This window comes from Rousettus aegyptiacus, unplaced genomic scaffold (genome assembly GCF_014176215.1).
Source record: "Rousettus aegyptiacus isolate mRouAeg1 unplaced genomic scaffold, mRouAeg1.p scaffold_m13_p_4, whole genome shotgun sequence".
Lineage (NCBI taxonomy): Eukaryota > Metazoa > Chordata > Mammalia > Chiroptera > Pteropodidae > Rousettus > Rousettus aegyptiacus.
The window spans coordinates 148,472,246-148,493,244 of NW_023416307.1; the positions used below are offsets into that span (position 1 = coordinate 148,472,246).

Here is a 20,999-nt window from a genome sequence, read left to right on the forward strand (position 1 = left end):
GACTGGGAAGCCCGCCTGACTCTGGCCGCTGGCGGGTAGGCGAGCCAAGGCCAGAAATAGCCGATCCCGCCCGCTTCCTCCGCTCCTGCCACCCCCAGGCCGCTGGCCCTGTCATTACCGCCGGCGGCCCGGCCCCACGCCCTGCCTGTGGCCGCGTCGCTGGGGTCAGGGTGATGCTCCAAAGAATTTGGTGTCATCCTGGGGAAGGGACAGTCTAATGTCCGACGCCCAGCCGAGCTTCTGCGAAAGGGAGCTTCCGCGTCCAGGCGTCCAGGCGTCCGGGCGTCCAGCCGCTGCTCCCCGAAGGTCTACTTTCCAATCTGCAAAATGGGTGCATGGGTTGTGAGGCCCTCAGAGAGGAATGCCTGGACCTTGTCCAGAAGAGAGACCCCTCCCCTCTCGCTGGGAAGCTTCTAACCTGGGAGCGACTTTGGTGGGAGCTGTGGGGAGGGGAGAAAACTCACAGCAAACAGGTGCAGGGAGCCCACCTTTGAGACCCCTACACCCCAAACTCCTGGAAGTCTCTGCGGCAGAGTGGCTGACAGGTGTAGGATCTGGGGTTGGATGACATTCCTAGGATTTATCTTTGGGTGGCCTCCCAAGGGACTGTCTGGGCCAGGGGCCCCTTTGAGGACAACTCACTCCCACCTCCGACTCTTGCAACACAGACACCCGCTTTATAGGGTATGCAGAAACACCCCCCACCCCTTCCCTAGGAAAAGTCCAGTGATTTTCTGCACACTACCCTTTGGGAGAGCCCCCAGGGGGCCTCCCAGGATGAGCAGTGCTGGGCCCACCAGTGAATCACCTAGGCTTCTGGGCCGATAGGCCACTGTGAGACAGAGTCTGGTGGAAGCCTGTTGGACCCTTTCTGGAGGAAGCCCCTCCTCTTCTCAGCACAACCAGGCCTAGGTGGCTTTGAATATCTCAGGAAGGGATAGAAGCAAGCCGGTTCTGAGGGTTCTGAGGGTTGAGAATGGGTCAGGAGTTCAGTACTTTGGAGAGCCCCACCTCCACCTGCCTCTCTCACAGGGAGGGAGGCTAGCCCTTTATTTGGCATTCACTCGGGTTCTCCTGTCCTCTAGTAGGAGCACCCCCCACCCCACAGGCCTGTCAGAACCCTCCTTAGATTCCCTTCTGCTTAAGGATGAGCAAGTCCCCACTGGCAGGCCTCGCTTTGGAGCCCCAGCCTGGAGGAAGGGAGTACAAGGGAGTCCTTTCTCTGCCCTTACCTCTCCTCACTCTCCTAAGTCAGGATGAACCTTCTAGGCCTGCTCTCTGGGGGCCTCCTCTGGCCTTGAGGCCTTAGTACTTAGACCTCTGACATCCCTGGGGGCCTGCAAGCCCCTCTATTCAGCAAGTCGGTCCCCCCCAAGCCCTGCTCCTCTTCCCAAGCAAAGACCTAATGAAATTCCGACACCAGCAGTTGACTTGGCTTCATCTCAAGCACCATTCCTATTTATTTAGGTCACCTCCCAGCTCTGAGCCCCAAGCTCAAACCAGGGCATTCTCTGGGACTGTTGCTTCTGTCTTTGCCCAGAATGCCCCTGGTGGGAGCTGCAGCCAGGCTCTTCCTTTGCACAGCCCAAACCCACTTCGCACAGGCCTTCTTTTGGTCTCTGGCGCGGGCAGAGGAGCAGAAACCTCCTCCCTGGCCAGGGTTATTGAACAGGATGGGCGTGGCTGACGCAGAATTGGCACATGCAACCAGGTTCTGCTAGAAAAGAGGGCTGGGCCACACCCTGCTCTGAGAAACAAGGCTGTTGCTCAGACCTGTGGGTCGGCCCACACTCCAGTACACTTCACCTCCCCTGTCTCGTCCCTTTCTCTCTCTCACAAGCCGGAAGGCACTCAGCTCGTTTCTGCTGGATATAAGCCTCTGCGGTGATTATGACTGTGTATATGTGTGTGGAGGGGCCGGAGAGCCCAGTAAGAGGCTTTCTACCTAACCACAAAGTTGCTGGTTTCTGCTCCCTCTGTCTAAACTCCCAGGGCCCTCTGTGGGCCCAGCCCCAGCCAGGCGCCTAAATTACCCTCCTCAAAACCCAGCCCTCAGTAACCTCCACCAGATGCCCTGAGATCCTGGTGACTCACAGGGCTTTTGGCAGACTCAGCTGGGTGCACAGAGAGGCCGTGCCTGCCCAAAGACTAGTTGTTTAATGATGGAGTTTCAGACACCTCACCACCCCTAGCTATGATCCTGTCTTCGAGGTGAATATGAGAGTGGGTGTAGGGGGGGAGGGCCTTCTGGGATGACTGGAGACAGATGAGACCTAGTGTTAGGGCCAGTGACTACCTCAAGTGGCCCCACCACTATGCTCCCTGCGGATGGGGGAGGATCAACCCAAGAATGCCAACTTTCAGGATGGTCAGGCTTCAGGGCTGGCCCTGCCCATGCCTCCTCCCCCCGAAACAACCCCTAGGCAAGCCAGATGAGGTAGACAGGTTCATTCTGCTCCCTCCTTGTCTTTGGAGCCCCTGTCCTGGGACATAGTGGATGAGGGGCTGTTTAAATCTTGGCTCCACAATTTTTTTTGCCATGACACCTTGAGCAAGTCCCATTACCTCGTAGAGCTCTGCAGTCAGGTGCTGCAGTCCTCAATGGAATCAGGTAAAATAACAGATGTCAACTACCTTGTATGCATAAACGCCTGATGGACAGACACACACCGGAATCACCTCTCCCCACAGCTGTCCCCTACCTGGCCTCCTCTATTGCTCCTGGTAGTCAGAGCTCTGTATGAAGTTCTTGGTCCAAGGGCATGCCTGATGCTTTTGAGGGCTGGAAAACCCCATTTGAGCTTCCTGCAGAGGGCGCAGAACCCAAGTTCAGATGCATCAGGAGGAAAAGTGAAGGCTGCCTCTACCAACGGAACAGCTGTGGGAAAACAAGGGTATTCAGATCACGCCAGCAAGACACTACTGACCATGCGAGGATCCAGGACGCCATGATGGACCACAAGTTTTCTGCGCCTGTGGGTAATCCCAAGCCAGTATGAGATGATTTGGGGCTACTTTTCTGTAATTGTATCCGTGGGATTTTATGCATATGCATTTGTGAATGTAACCGTGATATTTATTTCACTGTGGACTAAGTCCCACCCCATGGGCAGAGTCTAGTGCGTGGTGTGGAGAAATAGTCAGGAGACTGGTCCTCAGACCCTTGTCTGAGGGAAGAGGCACAGCCCAGGCCACCTGAAAAAGGAATGTGTGAACTGAAGAAGACACCAAAAGTCCAGTTTGTAAACTGTTCCGCCATTTCATTTATTCAATAAATATTTATTGAGCAAGTACTGTTCTAAAAGCTTGGGAATCATCGGTGAGGAAAACATACCCAAACCCCCTGCCCTCATGGAGCTTAAATTCTAATGGAAACAAAGAGACACTGTAATAAACATAAGTAAATTGTTTAGTATATTAGGTGTAAGGACAATAAAAAAAAATAAGTAAGGGAATTCAGGAAGGGGAGAGGGTTAAATTTGAAATACGTTGGTCAGGCCGGATCTTCTGAGGAAAGTGACAATTGAGCAGACAGACTAGAAGGAGGTTAGAGAGTGGGCCATCCGGAGATAGCTGGGGAAGAGGACTCCAGGCAGTGCCAAGGCCCTGAGGCAGGAGTGTGTCTGGTGTGTCAGAGGACCGGAAGGAGGCAGAGGGACAAGAATAATAGGAGAGGATAGGGTGGTAATGGGAGCCAATTCCTGTTGGGCCATCTAAGGGCTCCCACTCTTACTCTGGGAAAAATGGGAGCACTTGGAAGGTTTCAAGCTGAGCAGGGACACGATTGACTTATGTTTGAAAATAATCGCTTTGGCTTCTGGAAGGAGAAGTATCATGGAGGGATAAGGCTGGAGCAGAGAGCCCAGTGGGGAGGCACTTGCAGTAATCCAGGTGAGAGTGGATGGTGGCTCAGACCTCAGTGGCCGGAGTTGAGGTCATGAGAATTGGTAGGATTCGAGATACATTTTGACAGTGGAGCCAACAGGATTTACTGGTGGGGCCGTGAGAGAAAGAGAGGACTCAAAGGTGACTCCGCGCTTTTGGCCTGGGCTGCTGGAAGGAGGGAGTTTCCAATACTGAAGGGAGGGAGGTGCCTTCAAACAACTAAGGCGAGAACTTAAGTTCAAGATGGATGTACAAGTCTGGAATTTTAGAGGGAGATGTGGGCTGGGGATAACATTCAGGTTCAAAAGATGTTTAAGATGTCCATAATGCTATGGGAGTCTGCTCTGGGATAATCTTTCTGGAGGGTAATTCGGCAATAATTCAAATATTTAAATGTACATACGCTTTGGCCAAGCAATTCTAATTCCGGGATATTATATTATCTAATTCTATGATATTATCTGTATATTATACACACAAATTCTGTACAAAGTAAAGTTCATTAGCAGGAACCTGGTTAAATAACCCAAGCTATTTCCACACAGTGGGTTCTCTTGCATCTATTTAAAAAAAACAAACGAACAAAAACAGTCCTTTATGAGTTGCTGTAGAACATAAATAAAAAAAAAAGCAAATGGCTGGACAAGATATGCAATACATATAATGTATAACATGTCATTTATGCTTTTCAAAAAAATTTTTTAGGACTATAGATATTGGTGTTTTCACAAGCATAAAATAGCTGACAGATACACAAATAATATAAGGAAAAGGATTGAGAGGATGACACGTTTTATTCTTTATGTACTATTTGATTTTCTTTTCTTTTTTTTATCATGGTGATAGATAACTTTTGAAACTCGAAAGTAAAAAGATTTTAGAGGCCAAAACTGTGTGCAAGAACCTAGAGATAAACAAACAAGAATTCTGGTCAGCAGAACAGGTTTTAAAATGAAGAAGGCAACTCAAGAAATTTGCTTTGTGCTGACAAATTCCTCATAGGGGAAGAGTTGGCAAGTAGTTAGTTCAAAGGTGGCCCTAACCCTTTGTTACTGATTCAGAATTTGAACCACTCACTGATTTGGTTAGTCAGAAGGCAAACAAACTGAATGCTGGGCACAGTGGAATCAGAGATGAATCCAGATCATTAGGCAGAGAGATACCAATGGGAGAGAGACAAGGGTAGAGATGGAGAAAGCGCAGAGGAAAGGGGAAAGCAAGGGAGGAGAGTATGTCATTAAGAGGGGATGGGCAGCAGCGGATACTGCTGAAAGGTGCAGGGAGATGAGGACAGAGTTGTGGCTGTTGCCACTGGAGGAACTGGAGGGTCGCTGGAGACCTTGTCCTGTACAGAGCAGAGGAAACTGAAGGCAGAGGGTTGGAGGGGTCAGAAAAAGGGGAGACCTCTCCCAGGCTGGGTCAGACTCCCTGTGACCTACTCTAAGGCTGTTTGGAGGCAGGATGGAGAGGCCAAACCTAATGGCAAGAATCCATTGTCCTGTTCTCTATGACAGGGAAGGGGGCCAGGGAGCCTTCGCAAGTGGAACTACTTTTAACTAACAAGACCACCTGGTTTGGGCAGGTGCACTCCTAATATTAGGGCAATGGAGGTCCCCCAGACCGTTCCACTTCTCTTCCCACCTGTAGTTCCTTCTGCACAATTGGGGACCTTGCATTCGTGTAACAATTGACAAACCAGCCCACTTGCCCAAGCTCCCTCCACCTCCCACAAAAGCTACCCCTTAGTGCACATACCAGCCAAGCAATGGAAGAAAGGCCTTAAACAAGAAGCCTGCTCAGGCCTTGTCAATAACTCAGGATGTTTGGGGAAATAATTTTGGCGTTGCAGGTACTTGGATGGCAGGCATGGGCCATGTAACCTTGGCCTTGTGGTCTCCTCTCTCTGTAGAGAAGGGTGCAGCTAGAGGAGAGCAAGAGCAAGGTCCTCTCACGTACACAGTCCAGGGCAGGAGCCCTGCCTTGCGGGCTCTGAGGACAGGAAAAGTGCTGGAAAGGACAAATGAGGGAGCTGGGCCCAACCAAGAGAAGCGGAAATGGGCCAGGTCTGCGGGCAAGCCTCCTGGGGCTCATCTCAGGAAGTGGTTTTCAGGCTGCAAGGTAGACAGACTCACTCCAGGAGTAAGAGGCAGCTAGTGGTATCGCCTATGAGCAGAAGCCACACCGTGCCAATGATGGCAGTCAGTCAATGTGATGTGAAACTGCTGCCCCGGGGACAAGTGCCATCCTCTTCCTGAACATCTCAGCGGATGACAGCTTGCACACACAGGATCTTTGAGAGTCAGCCTTGGCCCCTCTTCTCTCTCACCCCTCCTCATCCATCAAGTCTTGTCAATTCTACCCTTCAGATCTCCGATCAATCCCAGTCCTGAACTTTCCTTTCCTCCTACATGCCGCGCTCTCTCCCAGCTTTTGCACGGCGGGGTCTTTCTGCGTGGAGTGTCCTTTTTCGTTCTCTCCTGGCTCACGGCAACTCATTTTATTTTTAATTAAAAAAAAATTGAAATATAATTTACATACAGTAAAATTCGCCCTTTACAGTGTACGATCCCACGAGGTTTGACAAATCCATGCGGTTTCGTAACCACCACAGTCACGATATAGAACAGTTCCATCGCTAGTTCCTATCACTAGCTCCCGGCAACCGCTGATTTTTTGTTTGTTTGTTTTGCATTTTCCCAATTGTCTGAAGAATGGAATCATTGAGTATGTATATAGCCTGTTGAGAATGGTTGCTATTACCTAGCATAATGCATCTGACGATATATCTATGCTATTCTATCAATGGTCTGTTTCCTCTTTATTGAGAGTATTGTATTGTATAGATGTACCATAATTTATTTATCCTTTTACCAGAGGATAGGACATTAAGGTTTTTCCCAGCTTTGGAGATCACGAGTCAAGCCGCCTTAAACATTTGCGTACTGGGTTTTGTTTGGGAGAATACCTAGGCGTGGGACTACTGTATGTGTAACTTCATAAGCAACTGCCAAAGTGTTTTCCAGAGCTGCGATATTAGTTTGTATTCTCGTGCAATATATGAGAATTCGATTCGCTCCAAATGCTCACCAGCACTTGGCTGGTTGACTAATTTGTTTTTATTGATTTGCTGATTTATTTGATTTATTGATTTCACATTCTACTGTGTGTAGTGCTTTCAAACTGTGGTCTTAATTTCCACTTCCTTGGTGACTAATGGTGAATCTACTTTCTTTTAAATCTCTGCTTGGTCCTCACTTCTTCCCTAAAGCCGCTCATGTTCACTCTATAGCCCGATTACGTTCCTGTCCTCTGTGGTTCCATGACCACAAACATTTCTCTCCACTTGGCCTTCGCCCACTAAACTGCAGTTGCCTTCCATTGGTGCCTTACGCTAAGCTCACCTGAATACAGGTGATACTGATGATAGGCATATTTATGACGATGACGACACCAACCAAGCCACCCAATGGGGAGGCCACGGGGGGGAAAGGCGGGACCGGAAGCGGAAGTGCGGTGGGGAGTTAGCGGCATTTTAGTTGCCATGGAGACTGGACAAGCCAGGGACCGATGGTCGGCCGAGTCTGGGTCCTACGCGTTCTCTGGGGCGACGTGGACGCCATCCTCGCGTCTGACCCGGATCCTCAGCCCTAGCCAGTCCGCCCGGCTGTCTTCCCTCGCCTATCCCGATGACGTCCACCATAGCTTCAGGACTTGGCCCCGCCGTCTCTCCCCGCTTGCGCCCTCGCCATCCCCCGAGCCGCAACTGTTGCGTCTGCGCCCCACCTCGCTGCGCACCCAGGATATCTCGCATTTGCTCACTAGCGTCTTCCGTAACTTGTACACGGCCGAAGTGATCGGCGAGGAGGTGAGCGCGAGTTTGATCAAAGCCCGCGGCAGCGAGAATGAGCGCCACGAGGAGTTCGTGGATGAGCTGCAGCAGGTAACAGCCCCACGCCCCCGCGCTTTGTTCACCCGCGGCTCCGCGCCTGCGGACCGTAACGGAGACTATGCATGGGATCCAGGGCGCGCCCCCCAGAAAGGCTGGACAAGTGTCAGCACCTGCTGGGTGCCGGGCACTGTTCCATGCACTGGAGATGCAGCTGGGAAAGAGCCAAGTCCCTCTCCGACATTCTGGTGAAAAGGATACACTATACACACCCTCATACGAGTACAGTTATGCTGCACACGTAAGGCATGTATCTGTAACGTTTACTTTTTTTTCTTTACACACATACACAGACATACGGACATACCCCGGAGATATTGCAGGTTTGGTTCCAGACCACCATAATAAAGGGAGTATGCAATAAAGCTAGATGTGATCTTTTTGCTAATGGAGGGTCTTGCCTCCAATTTATAAAAAACGCAACACCTGGGAAGCGCTGTAAAGTGAAGTGCAATAAAAGGAGTTACTCTTGTACTGCCTATGCACATAAAAGGAATTGGGGCAGATAGCTGAATAGTTGTAGTTCCCTGGAGATAAAATTAAAAGTCCCCCCCTCCCCCGCCCCGCTTTGGGGTGCATGCCTTTGCATCACAAACCACAATTTTAACAGTCATTCATGCCCAGATTTTAGGAGGCATGCCCGGTTTCTGAAACACAGCTCTGCTTCCTCATCCGTATAAGGAGGAAAGCATCTGGCACAAGTCTTCTCTGCTGGGTCTGACTACTGACCACACTGCTGATAACTCCGTCATGGAGGCTCAGCTGAGCACTTTCAAGCAGCTGAGGTAAAGTCTGAAGGGCTGACCGCTGGAGGCTGTGTGGTCTGTGCTTCCAGCAGCTTGGTATCAAGCCCTTCTTTGAAGGGGGATTGGGGTGGCACACCCCTTTTTCTACTACAGTGGTGTGCTACCTTGTTTTTGGTATTTCAGAGTTTGGATGGCAGCTGTCTCTACTGTGAAATCTGGAGACAGGATTTCCAGTTTGCCTCTGTTGCTGACTTTCCTATGAAACCTTTAGGCCATTTTCCTCTGGGGATGATCCTCAATTTGTACAAGCTGACGGTTGGACCAGATGGTCTCTACAGTTCTGTGACTGCTCTGTGCTTCACGGAAGCCCCGATGCAGGGATGAGGTTGAGTAAAGCCATGTGATCTCACCATATCTCCGTGCATTTGATTATTCACCTGCCAGATTCGGGAGCTTTATAAGCAGCGGCTGGATGAGTTTGAAATGTTGGAGAGACATATTATTCAGGCCAGTGCACGGGCCTATGCTGAGAAGGAGCGGTCCATACACCAGGCCAGAGAACAAGTCCTACAGCCCATCCTCATGATGCCTCCAGGTGTGTATAAAGAACTCGTCTGTCCCCTTCACTCTGCTTCTCCAACTGTGAATATATTTGCTCCACTGCTCACTCTCTAGTGTTTATCCGAATATTTGTAGAGCAAGTTACAGACGTGATGTTTCATTACCACAAAACACTTCAGAGTGCATGTTTCCCATACAGGGACACTCCTACATAACCAACATACAACCCTCAAGCCAAGAAATCAACATTGGTGCAACATTAATCTCTAATTCACAGATCCCATTCACATGTCACCAGCTGGCCCACAGTGGCCCTTTCTCCTCTCTGGTCCAGGAGACTCTCTATTCCTAGAATGCAAGGAGAATTTGACATAGGAAAATTAATCAGTGTAATCCACCACATTAACAGAATGAAGGAGGGGAAATCACATGATCATCTCAAATGATGCAGACAAAAAATTAGAATTCAGCACACTTTCATAATAAAACGCTCAAAAATCTAAGAATAGAAGGAAACTACCTCAACATGATGAAAGTCATAGATGAAAAACCCACAGCAAACGTCATACTCAGTGTTGAAAGACTGAAAGCTTTTCCTCCAAGATCAGGAACAAGAAGGCAAAGATGCCTGCTTTCACCATTTCTATTCAACACAGTAGTGGAAACTAATCAGGGGAATTAGGCAAGAAAAAGAAAGCATCTGAATTGTAAAGGAAGAAGTAAATTATCTCTCTTTGCAGATGACGTGATCTCCTATGTAGAAAACACTAAAGATTCTACTCAAAAACAAAACAAAACTATTGTGTTAAGTCCTGTTTCCTTACTTTTCTTTTTGTCTTGTTCTATGTATTATCATAAGTGGGGTATTGTGAAATCTCCAACTGTTATTATAGAACTGTCCATTTCTCCCTTCAGTTCTGTCAATTGTCGCTTCATTATTTTGATGTCTGTCATTAGGTTTGTAAATGTTTATAATTGTTGTATCTTGTTCCTGTATCGAACCTTTTATTAATATATAATGTTCTCCTTTACCTCTTGTAAACTTTTTTGCTATAAAGTCTTCTTTTTGTCTGATATTAGAGTAGCCACTCCTGCTTTTCTCCAGTTATTATTTACATAGAGTATCTTTTTTTCATCTTTTCTCTTTCAATCTGTGTCTTTGGATCTAGAGTGTATCCTGTAGATCGTACATAGATTGTGGATCATGTGTTTTTTTATCATTCTGCCAATCTCTGTCTTTTGATTGGAAACGGGCCACACTTTTCTTTTTTTTTTTATATGTATTGTGATTTTTTTTTTTTTAATGAAAACTGGGCATTTGAATCTAATAATGTGGTAACTCTGGGAATCAGATTCTCCTCCTTCCCCAGAGTTTGCTGGTTTTGGTGTTTGTGTATTTTTAAAATTATTTTAGGCTGTCTGTGATGACAGTCGGCGCAGGTATAAACTTAAGGTCTTCTTAGGTCTTTTCTGAGCCTTTCCTTAGGCATGCGCTTTTATATTCTAATTTTTCGCATATATTCCATTGTTTCTGATTATACTAGTCTTTAATATCTGGCTCCATAAGGGGAAAAAGAGAAAGACGAAGGAGTGGGACAAAGCCGCTGGTCCTTTAACTCCCCTAGAAGTCGCTTCAGCTGGAAGAAGGGTTTGTAACAATGAGGACAAGTGCAGCAGCAGCGATTACTGCTGTGATCAGCAATAATCAGCAATCAAGAGCAGACATGCCATGTTTTTGGAAGATAGTGGGTTTTTTTTGTTGTTGTTCACCCAAGCTCCCATAAACTGTGAGCAGGTTACCCCAGAAACGTGTTCACAGATGCCTGCTATGGAATTGGAGATGAGGGGTGGATAACTACTGTGCTAGGAGCTGACATTAACCCTGAGTTGCTGTTCATGTCTTTCCCTGGAAGTTACAAGCCTTCAACAGACTCCGTAGTTCCATTAGTCTGGTTCTGCTAGTGCAATTGTCCTCTAGGTGGAGAGGCGGATTTCGGGTGCTTCTTACTCCTCGTCTTCTCAGAATCCTCTCTCAGGCCTTTCATTCTGTAGGGTTCTAATGTTTCCTCAGGACCAGACTCAGACTCGTTCTTGGCAGCAACACCGCATAAATTATGCTGTGCTCTCCTCACTGAGGCGTTGCAGGAGGCACAGGTGATGTTAACCTTGATCACCTGGCCAGATTGGTGTTCGCTTGGATTTTTCCACACTAAATTCTCCAAATTAAATCATAATTGGTTAGTATTTCATGGAAAGGCGTTCTCAGATTTTACCAATATCTTTTTCTTCCTCGAAGCTCCATCACCACACCACCAGCAATCACTGAAAACTCTTTTCTCAATCATCCACCTCTATGGTGATGCTTTCTATAATCAATTTATTCAATAAAGTAATTGGGTTATTTTTTCTATAGACTTGTCCATAGTCTGGTTTCGCCAATTTCAACACTGTGGTGGTGTTTAAGCTGTTCTTCTGATCCCCGTATTTCCTGCAATTCGCTAATTAGTTCTAGAGACTTCATGAGGTTCAGGTTCAATTTTGGGGAGAAAAGGGGAAGGGCAAGACCTCTTCCTAGATGGTGCTGTGTGTTTCCTTCTAAGATGGTATGTGGTATCTGGTGACTCTCTTTTCATGATACCAGCCTTCGCCTAGATCTATTGTTTTCTTCGGGGTTGTAAATTATAATGAAATGCTAGTGGTACTGGAATACTTCTATAAAGAGAAATTTTTCAGCAACTACTTTGATTAATCCAAGATATGAATAGGATTAACTTTTCTCCTTATTTGCCAGCTTTTAAAATAATGAGTTGGTTCCCCTAGCATCTTTCAAAGATGACTAATGAAGTTTATTTAGTTTGTTTTTAGTATCATTACACACTAATGGATTTCATGACTACAATTATATTCTTACTGAGGCTCCAGTTGTCCCATTTTTGGCCAGTCGAGCCTTTTCAAGTTGACTCTTAACTCTTTTGATACAACATTAGTTTTCTTTGATAACATCTTTACTTTCTGTGATGGTCAGATGTTCCAGGCTCATCTCATATAGTTATTGTCCCAGACCTGGAATTAGCCATTTCTCCAAGAAGCCCTGGTTCCTTTGATTTTCCCCAAAGGCTTTGATATATCCTCCTGCTTCCCTGAAAATCATCATTTTCTAGTGCTGTAGGTAGAAGGGACAGTATTTTTAGGTTTGAGAGACCTGACATACCTGTGGTCTAGAAAGAGGGAGAAGTGGAAAATGTAGTGGCTTAGAAAGGCATTATACTTTTAGGGTCCTGGGGCCCAGATGCTGTGTAAGATGCTTCGTGTAGGTTATTTCACTGAATCCTCCCAACGATTCTATGAGGTAGGGTTTCTCTCCAATTCTTAGGTGCAAGAGCTAAACTCAGAGAGAGAATCAAATAACTTCCCTAAATTCCCACGGCTCAGAATGGCTGGGACCCAGATTTGAACTTGAGTGTGTCTGCAGTAAGAGCCTATCTCTTTCTTCTATCAGGAGGAGGAGGAAGGACGATTGACCCGGTAGTGTCACACTAATTAGATGACTCCCTTAGGGTGTGGCTGTGAGCCTGTCAGGCCTGCCACCTCTGAGGCTCAGGTCCCATTAGATAGTAGACACTCAACACAGATTCCTATCTCCTCCTGTTTTCCCCGATGCCACAGTAGAGTCATGTAGCTGCCAGAATCTCTCCCTCAACCACGGACTTAGAGATTTTCGGTAGCAGATTCTTAGGAGGTTTTATTAATTGCCTGACATCCTCTGAGCCCTGAGAGTCTCTGTCTTTGGTAGGATTCTTTTCACTAGAGATCAGGGAGACTAATCAGTTAAGTGTTTGTTTGTTTGTTTTTAATGAAAGTGAAATAAAACATTGGGAACTGGAAACAAACACCAGTCAGAAGTTCTCGATGACCTTTATTTAATTTTTTTTTTTTTTTTTTTTTTTTTACTCAAGATAATATTAATAGGACATTGTCTGCCCTGGTTTCTCAGCCTTCTGCTGTTAATGTTTCTCACTTTTATTTTAAAAGTAGCCGAAGTAGAGATGTGAATTTAGTTCCCTAGGCACTCCTCTCGTCCCTTCCTTTCAGTGTGGGCCAACGTGACCCAAGAACCTCTTTCATAACTTAGATGATTGATGGCGAGGACCTTCTCATGAAACTCTTCTTAAAGCCCAGAGGCGGCCTTTCTCTGTTTGCTAATACAAATGTCACAAGGTGAGAAATATATGTAAATGTCTCTCAAACAGAGGGAGAACGATCAGAATTCTGCGAAACATCTTGTGCTTTTCATTATCTCCTCTGGGTGATAAATTTTCCACGTTATCTTTTGGGTACTGGAGGAGCCAACCTTTTTGCAGAGCCATGCTCAGGAGCATAGGGGCGGTGCAGGAAGTACCTCCTTCCCAGGGAGGGTGGGGGAGGATGGTCAACAAGACCAGTGCAGGGTTTTTCAAGGCTCATCTGGTACATAGTCCAAGCCTGACATGGAGAGAGACTTTCCAAAGCTCTGATAAACTGCACCCTGTTTCTGCAGACATAACACCTAACCACCCGCACCCTGGGGGAGGACTGGACAGAGAATGGTATCGGAAGAGAGAGGGTACATCTTCTTCCCACATGGCCTTAGCCCTTTGTATGAAAGTTTTATCTTTTAATATTTCAAATAGGCCATCATCAGAGTCCTCAGGAACTGGGCTAGATTGTGCCACCTTGGTGTTGGTGCCACTCCCTGCCAAGGTCTCCATATGACAAATGAGAGGCCAGGGAGTGCATTTCCCAGATGGTTCCAGGATAGGTCACTGATGAGAGGCCCTTGGTGAGCTTTGGGAGGGGAAGATGCTGTTTTCAAGATGTAGTAGCAGGCAGATGACTGAGCAGCTATGAATTTCACAGCAGCTTCCAGATAACTTCTTAGGAACCTCTTGCCTCAGTGCTGCTGGCTGAAGTTGTTAAGGATGGCTTCCCTGACTTTCTCCCACTCCATAATCACTGACATTCAAACCCTTTGTATATGATGTACATACAGTAATTTCTGTTTTCCTGATCAAACCCTGACTATTACAGTAACTAGACCAAATCTCAAAATTCCTAAATTAACATTTAATAGGAGAAATATGTATTCTTCACTTGTCTCAGCTATATACTAGGTTATAGGACCCTCCAAAGGGAAAGGCCATTTTAAGTCACCATGTCGGTTAATAGAGCAAGCAACAAAGTTTAACAACTTCCAAATTTCCCCTTCATTCTATTTATTCTTGAATTTTATTAGTATATTAATATACATGGTTTAAAAAAATCAAATAGTTTAGAAAAATCTTCTAATGAAATATCAAGAGCCTTCACCCACACATATCATCATAAATTTGTCCAAACCATAGAATGTATAACACAAAGGGTGACTTGTGAAGTCTGGACTTTGCGTGATAATGATGTGTCAGTGTAAGTTATCATTTGTAACAAATGTTCCACTCTGGTGGGAGACTTTGATGGTGGGGGAGGCTGTGCTTGTGCGGGCTACGGAGTATATGGGAAATCTCTGTGCCTTCTGCTCAGTTTTCCTGAGAACCTAAAACTGCTCAAAAAATAAAGTCTATTGAAAAAATAAAAAGCGCCTCCACTTCACCTCTCCCAACCTCACACTACTTGGTAAAGGTGGTCATTTCTAGCTTTAATTCTTCTGGGTACCTCTAAAAATATGTTTTTACTGCTATTTCTTGGCTCATCAATCATAAATATTAATTATTGACTTCACACTCTCTTAAATGAGATTTCCTCTCTCACGTATGTGTTGGTCATTTGGGGATGGGATGAGCTTGCTGGGTTTGGCTGGCCAGCTTCAAGATCTGGGTCCAGCTGAATGTGGCTCCTCGCTGTAGGTTGGGCTCAGATCTGTCCATGTGGATTCATGCTGAGGTACCAGGTGAAGGGGCTAGAACTCTTCTCAGGGTCAGGGAAGCTCTTCTCATGATGATGGCAAAGGAACAAGAGGAAAAACTGCTGCACAAGCAGATTTCAAGCCCACTGCCAAGATCTCATTGGCCAAAGCACATCTCATGGCCAAAGTCAAGGGTGAAAATGTGCACTCTGTTTCTAGTACCAGGAACGGCAAGGTCAGATGGCAAAGGGTACGGATACGGAGGTGGGTGAAGAATTGTGGCCATTTATTCAATCTCCCCTATTTCTCTTAATTCTACTTTGGCATAGACCTCTCTGTAACACTATTTTAGTTTAAATAAGACCACAATGCAGCCAGGCCCAAAGATTGGGCTTTTTTAAGTGGCTGGTAAACATTTGCTGAATTAGTTTCTTAAATCTCAAAATCACCACAGGGTTCTGAGAAAGAATTTTGGTAGATGGTTTCGGCTCAAGGATGGAGAATGATGGGTGTGGGTCCTTCAACGTCAGTCTAGTTCAAAATACCTTTGTCCTCATTCCCTTCTATATAGTGAAGACTGTCTTCAGATCGTGTGTGGACAATGAGTTGCTACAGAAACATCATTTGATCTGCCCGGACGATTACTACAGCCATAAGGTGCCATTTTGCTCTGCCCCTAAAGGTAATGCTTCTGTACTCGCTGAGAGCCTCCAATATCGTTCCAGGGAAGTTCTTCAGTAGCAACCGCCTCTGTGCTGCCATTTTCTCGTCCTTAGGTTTTTACCCCACTTTAATTTGGATAGTAACAGTTGGGAGGGTCAGATCTGAGCATGCCACTTCCTCACTACCTCCCTAACACCAGCAAGACAAAAGTCTCAACTCCTAGTGCGGAATACGATGCTCTTGCCCGCTGCTCCACATCAAGAGACATGACAATGTTTACAAGTGTATTCGAATGAACCAGGAGGGAGGGAGAGTCTGAAGACTTAGATAAGCAAGAGAGCCCAGTTCCTGACGGAGTCAGAACATGGCCCTAGGGGTTTTCCCAGGCCCCATAGAGGACCAGAGCAATTTTTTGCCCTTCGAGTATTGAAGGGCGAGTGGGGAGGGGAGGCATAGAAGGATATGTGTGGTGTGTGTATGTGTGTGCACGCGCGTGTGTGCATACGTGTGTGCATGCTGGGCCAGTTTTCTGTGATATAGAAGGTAAGATTTTTTTGAGAATGAGTAGGGTGGGAGGCTTAGTTGTGGGCTTACGCAAGGAGGTAGATTTTTGGAAGAGTCGCTGTGTGGATGGAGGAGAATACACTGTGTGTACCCTGTGGCCAAATATCGGGATGGCCTAGCGCTGCCAAGCTTGGAAGATGAGCTCACCAGCAGTCCCCGTCAGGAGACTCTGATGATTTCTGGGGCTTCGGAGCTGAGAAGAGGATTGGGATCCAGAGAATTGAGGGTGCAATCCTCAATTGAGAATTGAGGAAAGAGTTCCACTGACAGCCCGAATCATGTAGAGAAAGAAGGCCAGAAAGAGGTAGCAGAATCAAACGTCACGGATACTAAGCTGCTTAGCATTTCGAAGTTAGCTGGGGACGCACTATCTCACGCAGAGCCATAAGGATGGAGTGAACACGTATTGAGGATTGATCAGGTATCGTGCTGAGAAGTGTCTGGTGGTGCCAGGTTCCCTGCATTCTCGTTAGCAACGAATGCTCTCATTTAACCTTTTGGGGATGATTTTAAAGGTATGAAAAGCTAATACAAACGTTGATTCCTCACGTGAGCTTTTAAAAAGCAATGTTCACAGCATGCAATGTAGATATATATACGCCTTATTGTTAAAGTGTACAGCCGAAACTTGTTGGATTTTGTTAACCAATGTCACCATAGAAAGTAAATAAATATAAATATCAATTTTAAAAAATAGGGGAAAAAACAAGCATGTTCACGTATGGAGTATGTGTATATGCATGCGCGTGAGAGTGGTCTACTCGTGTTCTTTAACCACGTTCAACAACAAATATTTTAACACTCAAGTCCTAAGTCTCAAGTATATAGAATAAGTTCCAGGAGTAATTTATATCCTGAAGAGTAGTTACATCTGGTATAGTGTTTATGAAAGTTTAGGACAAAATATTAATCTAACTGTGCTTTGGTAAGGTTTTATTTAGTCATCTTAGAAATGTCCACCTCCTCACCTTGGTTTGGTGACTCTGTTTCCTTGGTGCCACAGGCACATTCACCCCTGGCTATTCAAAACTGACATTCAGTTGTGAGAAGCGTTTTGTCCCAAAGAAAGAACTGATCAAGAAGCTTGAAGCCTCATGCAAGAAGATGCTCACTAAGTCTGAAGACGAGTCTGACTACACTATGGAGAGCCTGACGTGGGACTCACCTTCAGAGACCAAACTCGGGGCCAAAGAAACTATCCAGGTTAGTGCTGAAGCCCGTTCACAGTGGTGTGTGTGTGGACAGAGGGGACAGGGAGGTGATGAGGGGAAAGGAGTTCCAGGTGACGCAAGAAGTTGTGATTAACGCACAGCAAAGTAGAAAGGAGAGTTCGCGTTGGTCATCCGTGGGCTAAGGTGTCAACACGATAATCCCCTCTGCCTGGCATTGACGCTATACGTTTTTGTGTTTCAAAGAAAACAGGTCTACCAAAGAACAAAACCTGGATGAACCATTTACGTGCGTCACAGAGAGAACTGGAGCGACTTCTGCTTGCCAGAATGGAGAGTCGGAACCACTTCCTAAAAAACCCCCGGTTTTTCCCTCCTAATACTCCACATGGAGGCAAGTCTCTTGTCTTTCCTCCAAGGAAGACAGGACTGATAGGAGATTTCCGGAGCGGAGAGTTGGGACAGAGGTGTGTCTTTCCCTGACTCATATTCTCAGAAAATCTGACCCTTTAGAGTAAAACCTGGAAGGTCCTGGATCTGATCTTAGATTTTTGCAGGGGAACAGAGTGTCATTATCAGACCAGAGCAGGGTACCCACAGACGTGGCCTTTGGATGTTCCCAGAGTCTTAAGTTTGTGCTTTTCTGACCTGCCAGTGTTGTAAGGAATAGTGGTTAGCGTTGGCCCTCTGTTTACAGTCTGAATTGAATGGGAGGAATCTCTACAGCCATATGCTCTTTCTGTTGGGGTTCATATGTCTTGGATAATAAAAATGTTGAAAATTTGATTAAGGACACATAATTGGTATAAGTTTTGATTTTTCTTCAAGAGAGTGACGTTAGCTATATTTCAATAATTGTCATTATGAAGGAAATGAATTGCTTCAGGGCTTAGTAATTTGAATGGACTTAAAGCTATTAACCTTTCTTTATTAGATAAATAATATCTTTTAAGAAAAATGAGAAAAGACTACTATTTCAAAGAAAGGCAGCACCTATATTAACACGTTGGTGTTTAAGCTTCCAGCATTTCTCCTGTGCATATCAAAAATGAAATATATAGCTACATATATTTTCTCAGAGGTTCAATCATGCTGTTAAGTTATTTTGTAACTTTAAGGAAAACAAGAAATGCCATATTGTGAATGTCTGTGGTGGCTTGGATATATTTATTTTATATGAATCAGTTATTTCAGAATATTTCATCACATGGATGCAACTTACGGCCTTTCTCTCCCTTTGGCCTCCCACAGTTGGGCTGATACCCCGGTGTTCCTCGCCAAACCTTCAGTCGGATTTTTCACGGATTATGAAATTGGATCAGTTTATGAGGTAGAAATCTTGCTTTTTTTTTTTTTTTTAATAGATCCTACTCCATCTGCTTCCTTATTTTAAAAAAGTTTTTATTATGGAGTTCTAAAATCATACACAAAACTAGGGAGACACTACAGCAAACCCTTATTTGCCCACCACCCAGCTTCGACGGTTACCTCCAGTCTGCAAATGTGGTCCTGTTAACGCCACAACAGCGTATGTGTGTGCGCATGTGCACATGCGTACACTGGAGTATTTTAAGGAAAAGCCTAGACGTCATGTCATTCTTCAGTTAATAATTCAGTGTCTCTAACAGCTAAGAACTTAAAAAATGTAACTATTATTATACCTAGCAATATCAACAGTTTTCTTAATATCAACTAATATCCATCCATGTCTGATTTTCTTCCATTTGTTAAAAAAATTTTTTTAAAGTCCATTTACAACTGTTTTCTTTGAATCATAATTCAAATATTGCATTTGGTTAAAATATCTTTTATTTCTCCTTTAGTTGATAATTCCTCCTCACCCCCTTCTTTTTAAAATTGCTATTTATTTGTTGAAGACACGGCAATTTCTTACATCCTACACTTGGCAAATTGTATCATCGTGGTGACATTAAGCATGTTCCTTTCTCCACGTTTCTTATAAACTTGTGGTTAGATGTAGACTTTTGATTAGATTCATGCTCATTTTTTTTTTCTTTTGTTGGCAAGAATACTACTTTGGTGGCGCTATGTAGTTTCTATTGTAACCCCTTGGGGAGGAGTATGATACCTGGGTTTCTCATTATGGCTTCGTGTGTCGTGAGCCTTCTTCGTCCTTTATCAAGTTCTTATCAACCATTCATTTAATGATTTCAGTAGCCTTATGTGATTGTTGCCTAGATCCATTTTTTTTTTTTTTTAAAGTTAGGGGTTACAAAATGGTGATTTCTAATTCTATTACTCCTTCTGCATTTATTAGCTGTGATTTTCTGGTAAAAACAAAAACAAACTTTCCTCTAACTTCTATTCCTGTCCCCTTTTCTTTGTACTCCCTGTACCCATATAGGTAAATATTTCTATTAGTTTGGGTTCTTCCATTCTTTCTTTTTGTAATCATAAGCAAATATGTACACATATTTGAACCCTGTCCTTACTTTCCTCTGCACCTTGCTTTTCTAACTTAACAGTATATCTAGGGATTCCTCCAAGAGCGATATGTAGAAATTTCCCTCATTCTTTTTTCCCAGCCTCCTTCTTGATTTAATGTTATCTTCCCACCATACTGGGGAATCAGGTCAAGACCAAGCTTAGCAGTCACTGACTCTGCTCCTAGGTACAAAGACACCTGGGCTTAATGCTGACAATCCCTTCACATACATGTGGATTGTACTTTACCATTTATAGAGTGCTTGCAAATTCATGATTCTTTAGGAGCTCTCAACCACCCATGGAAGAAGCAGGCAGACATGTCAGTCCTATTTCTAGATGTTAAAGACACCATTTGTTTACTTCTTGAACTTAATAGTTCCATATTCTCTTTGGGATCTCTGTGTCTGGCATCACATTTCAAAGACAGTTGGGGAAGTTGGCAAAGACTCAGAGAAAGGGAGATAAAATAATTTTGGCTGGGGAATGGAGAATGACAGTTATACGCAGGGCCATATGAAAGACAGTTATGCGCAGGTGTTGGGGGTGCTGGCTGTGGACGCCTCTAGATGAGGCGAATGCAGGCTGTGTGGAACAATCTTCCCTCCCATCTTTGCCTCCTTGTGTACTGCTCATCCCTTTCAGCTTGCTTAGTTGTCACTCCTCTAGAAGATCACACTGACCTTTCCTGGCTGGATTAAATGTCCCTGTTGCAGGCTTTTTTTGTACCATTGGCTCTTCTGTGACACTATTTTGTATCTACCTTCCCCACTTGACTGTAAGTCCAATGAGGGCAAGAATTATTTCTATGAAATGCTTTTGTTGTCATTTCATTATCGGTGCCTGGCATGTGGTAGGCCCTCAGGCCTTGCACAGAATAACTGACCAGTACTTTAAAAGGTGCAAGGTCACGAACAACAAAATATTGAGGAACTATCACAGATTGGAGGAGACTAAAAGACATGACAAGTGAATACATTTTTGGATCCTAGATTGGATCCAGAAACAGAAAAAGAATGTTACTGGACAAACTAGAAAAGTCCACATAAATTTTGTGGTTTAGTCAATATATTGCACTAAGCTAATTCCTTAGTTCTGATCGGTGTTCTATTGTCATGTAAGATGTTAAAGGGAAACTGGGT

General features: G+C 45.1%; 1 protein-coding gene across 1 annotated transcript in view; it reads left to right on the top strand.

Moving 5' to 3' along the window:
• Positions 1-7,416: 7,416 nt before the first annotated feature.
• The window catches only part of DLEC1 (DLEC1 cilia and flagella associated protein), a 51,090-nt gene continuing 37,507 nt past the window's right edge, over positions 7,417-20,999 (top strand). The window contains exons 1-6 of the mRNA XM_036218690.1: positions 7,417-7,825; positions 9,022-9,172; positions 15,588-15,698; positions 17,247-17,446; positions 17,659-17,879; positions 18,664-18,742. Coding sequence (XP_036074583.1) covers positions 7,427-7,825; positions 9,022-9,172; positions 15,588-15,698; positions 17,247-17,446; positions 17,659-17,879; positions 18,664-18,742 — 1,161 coding nt within the window. The 5' untranslated portion in view covers positions 7,417-7,426. The remainder of the gene's footprint in view (positions 7,826-9,021; positions 9,173-15,587; positions 15,699-17,246; positions 17,447-17,658; positions 17,880-18,663; positions 18,743-20,999) is intronic.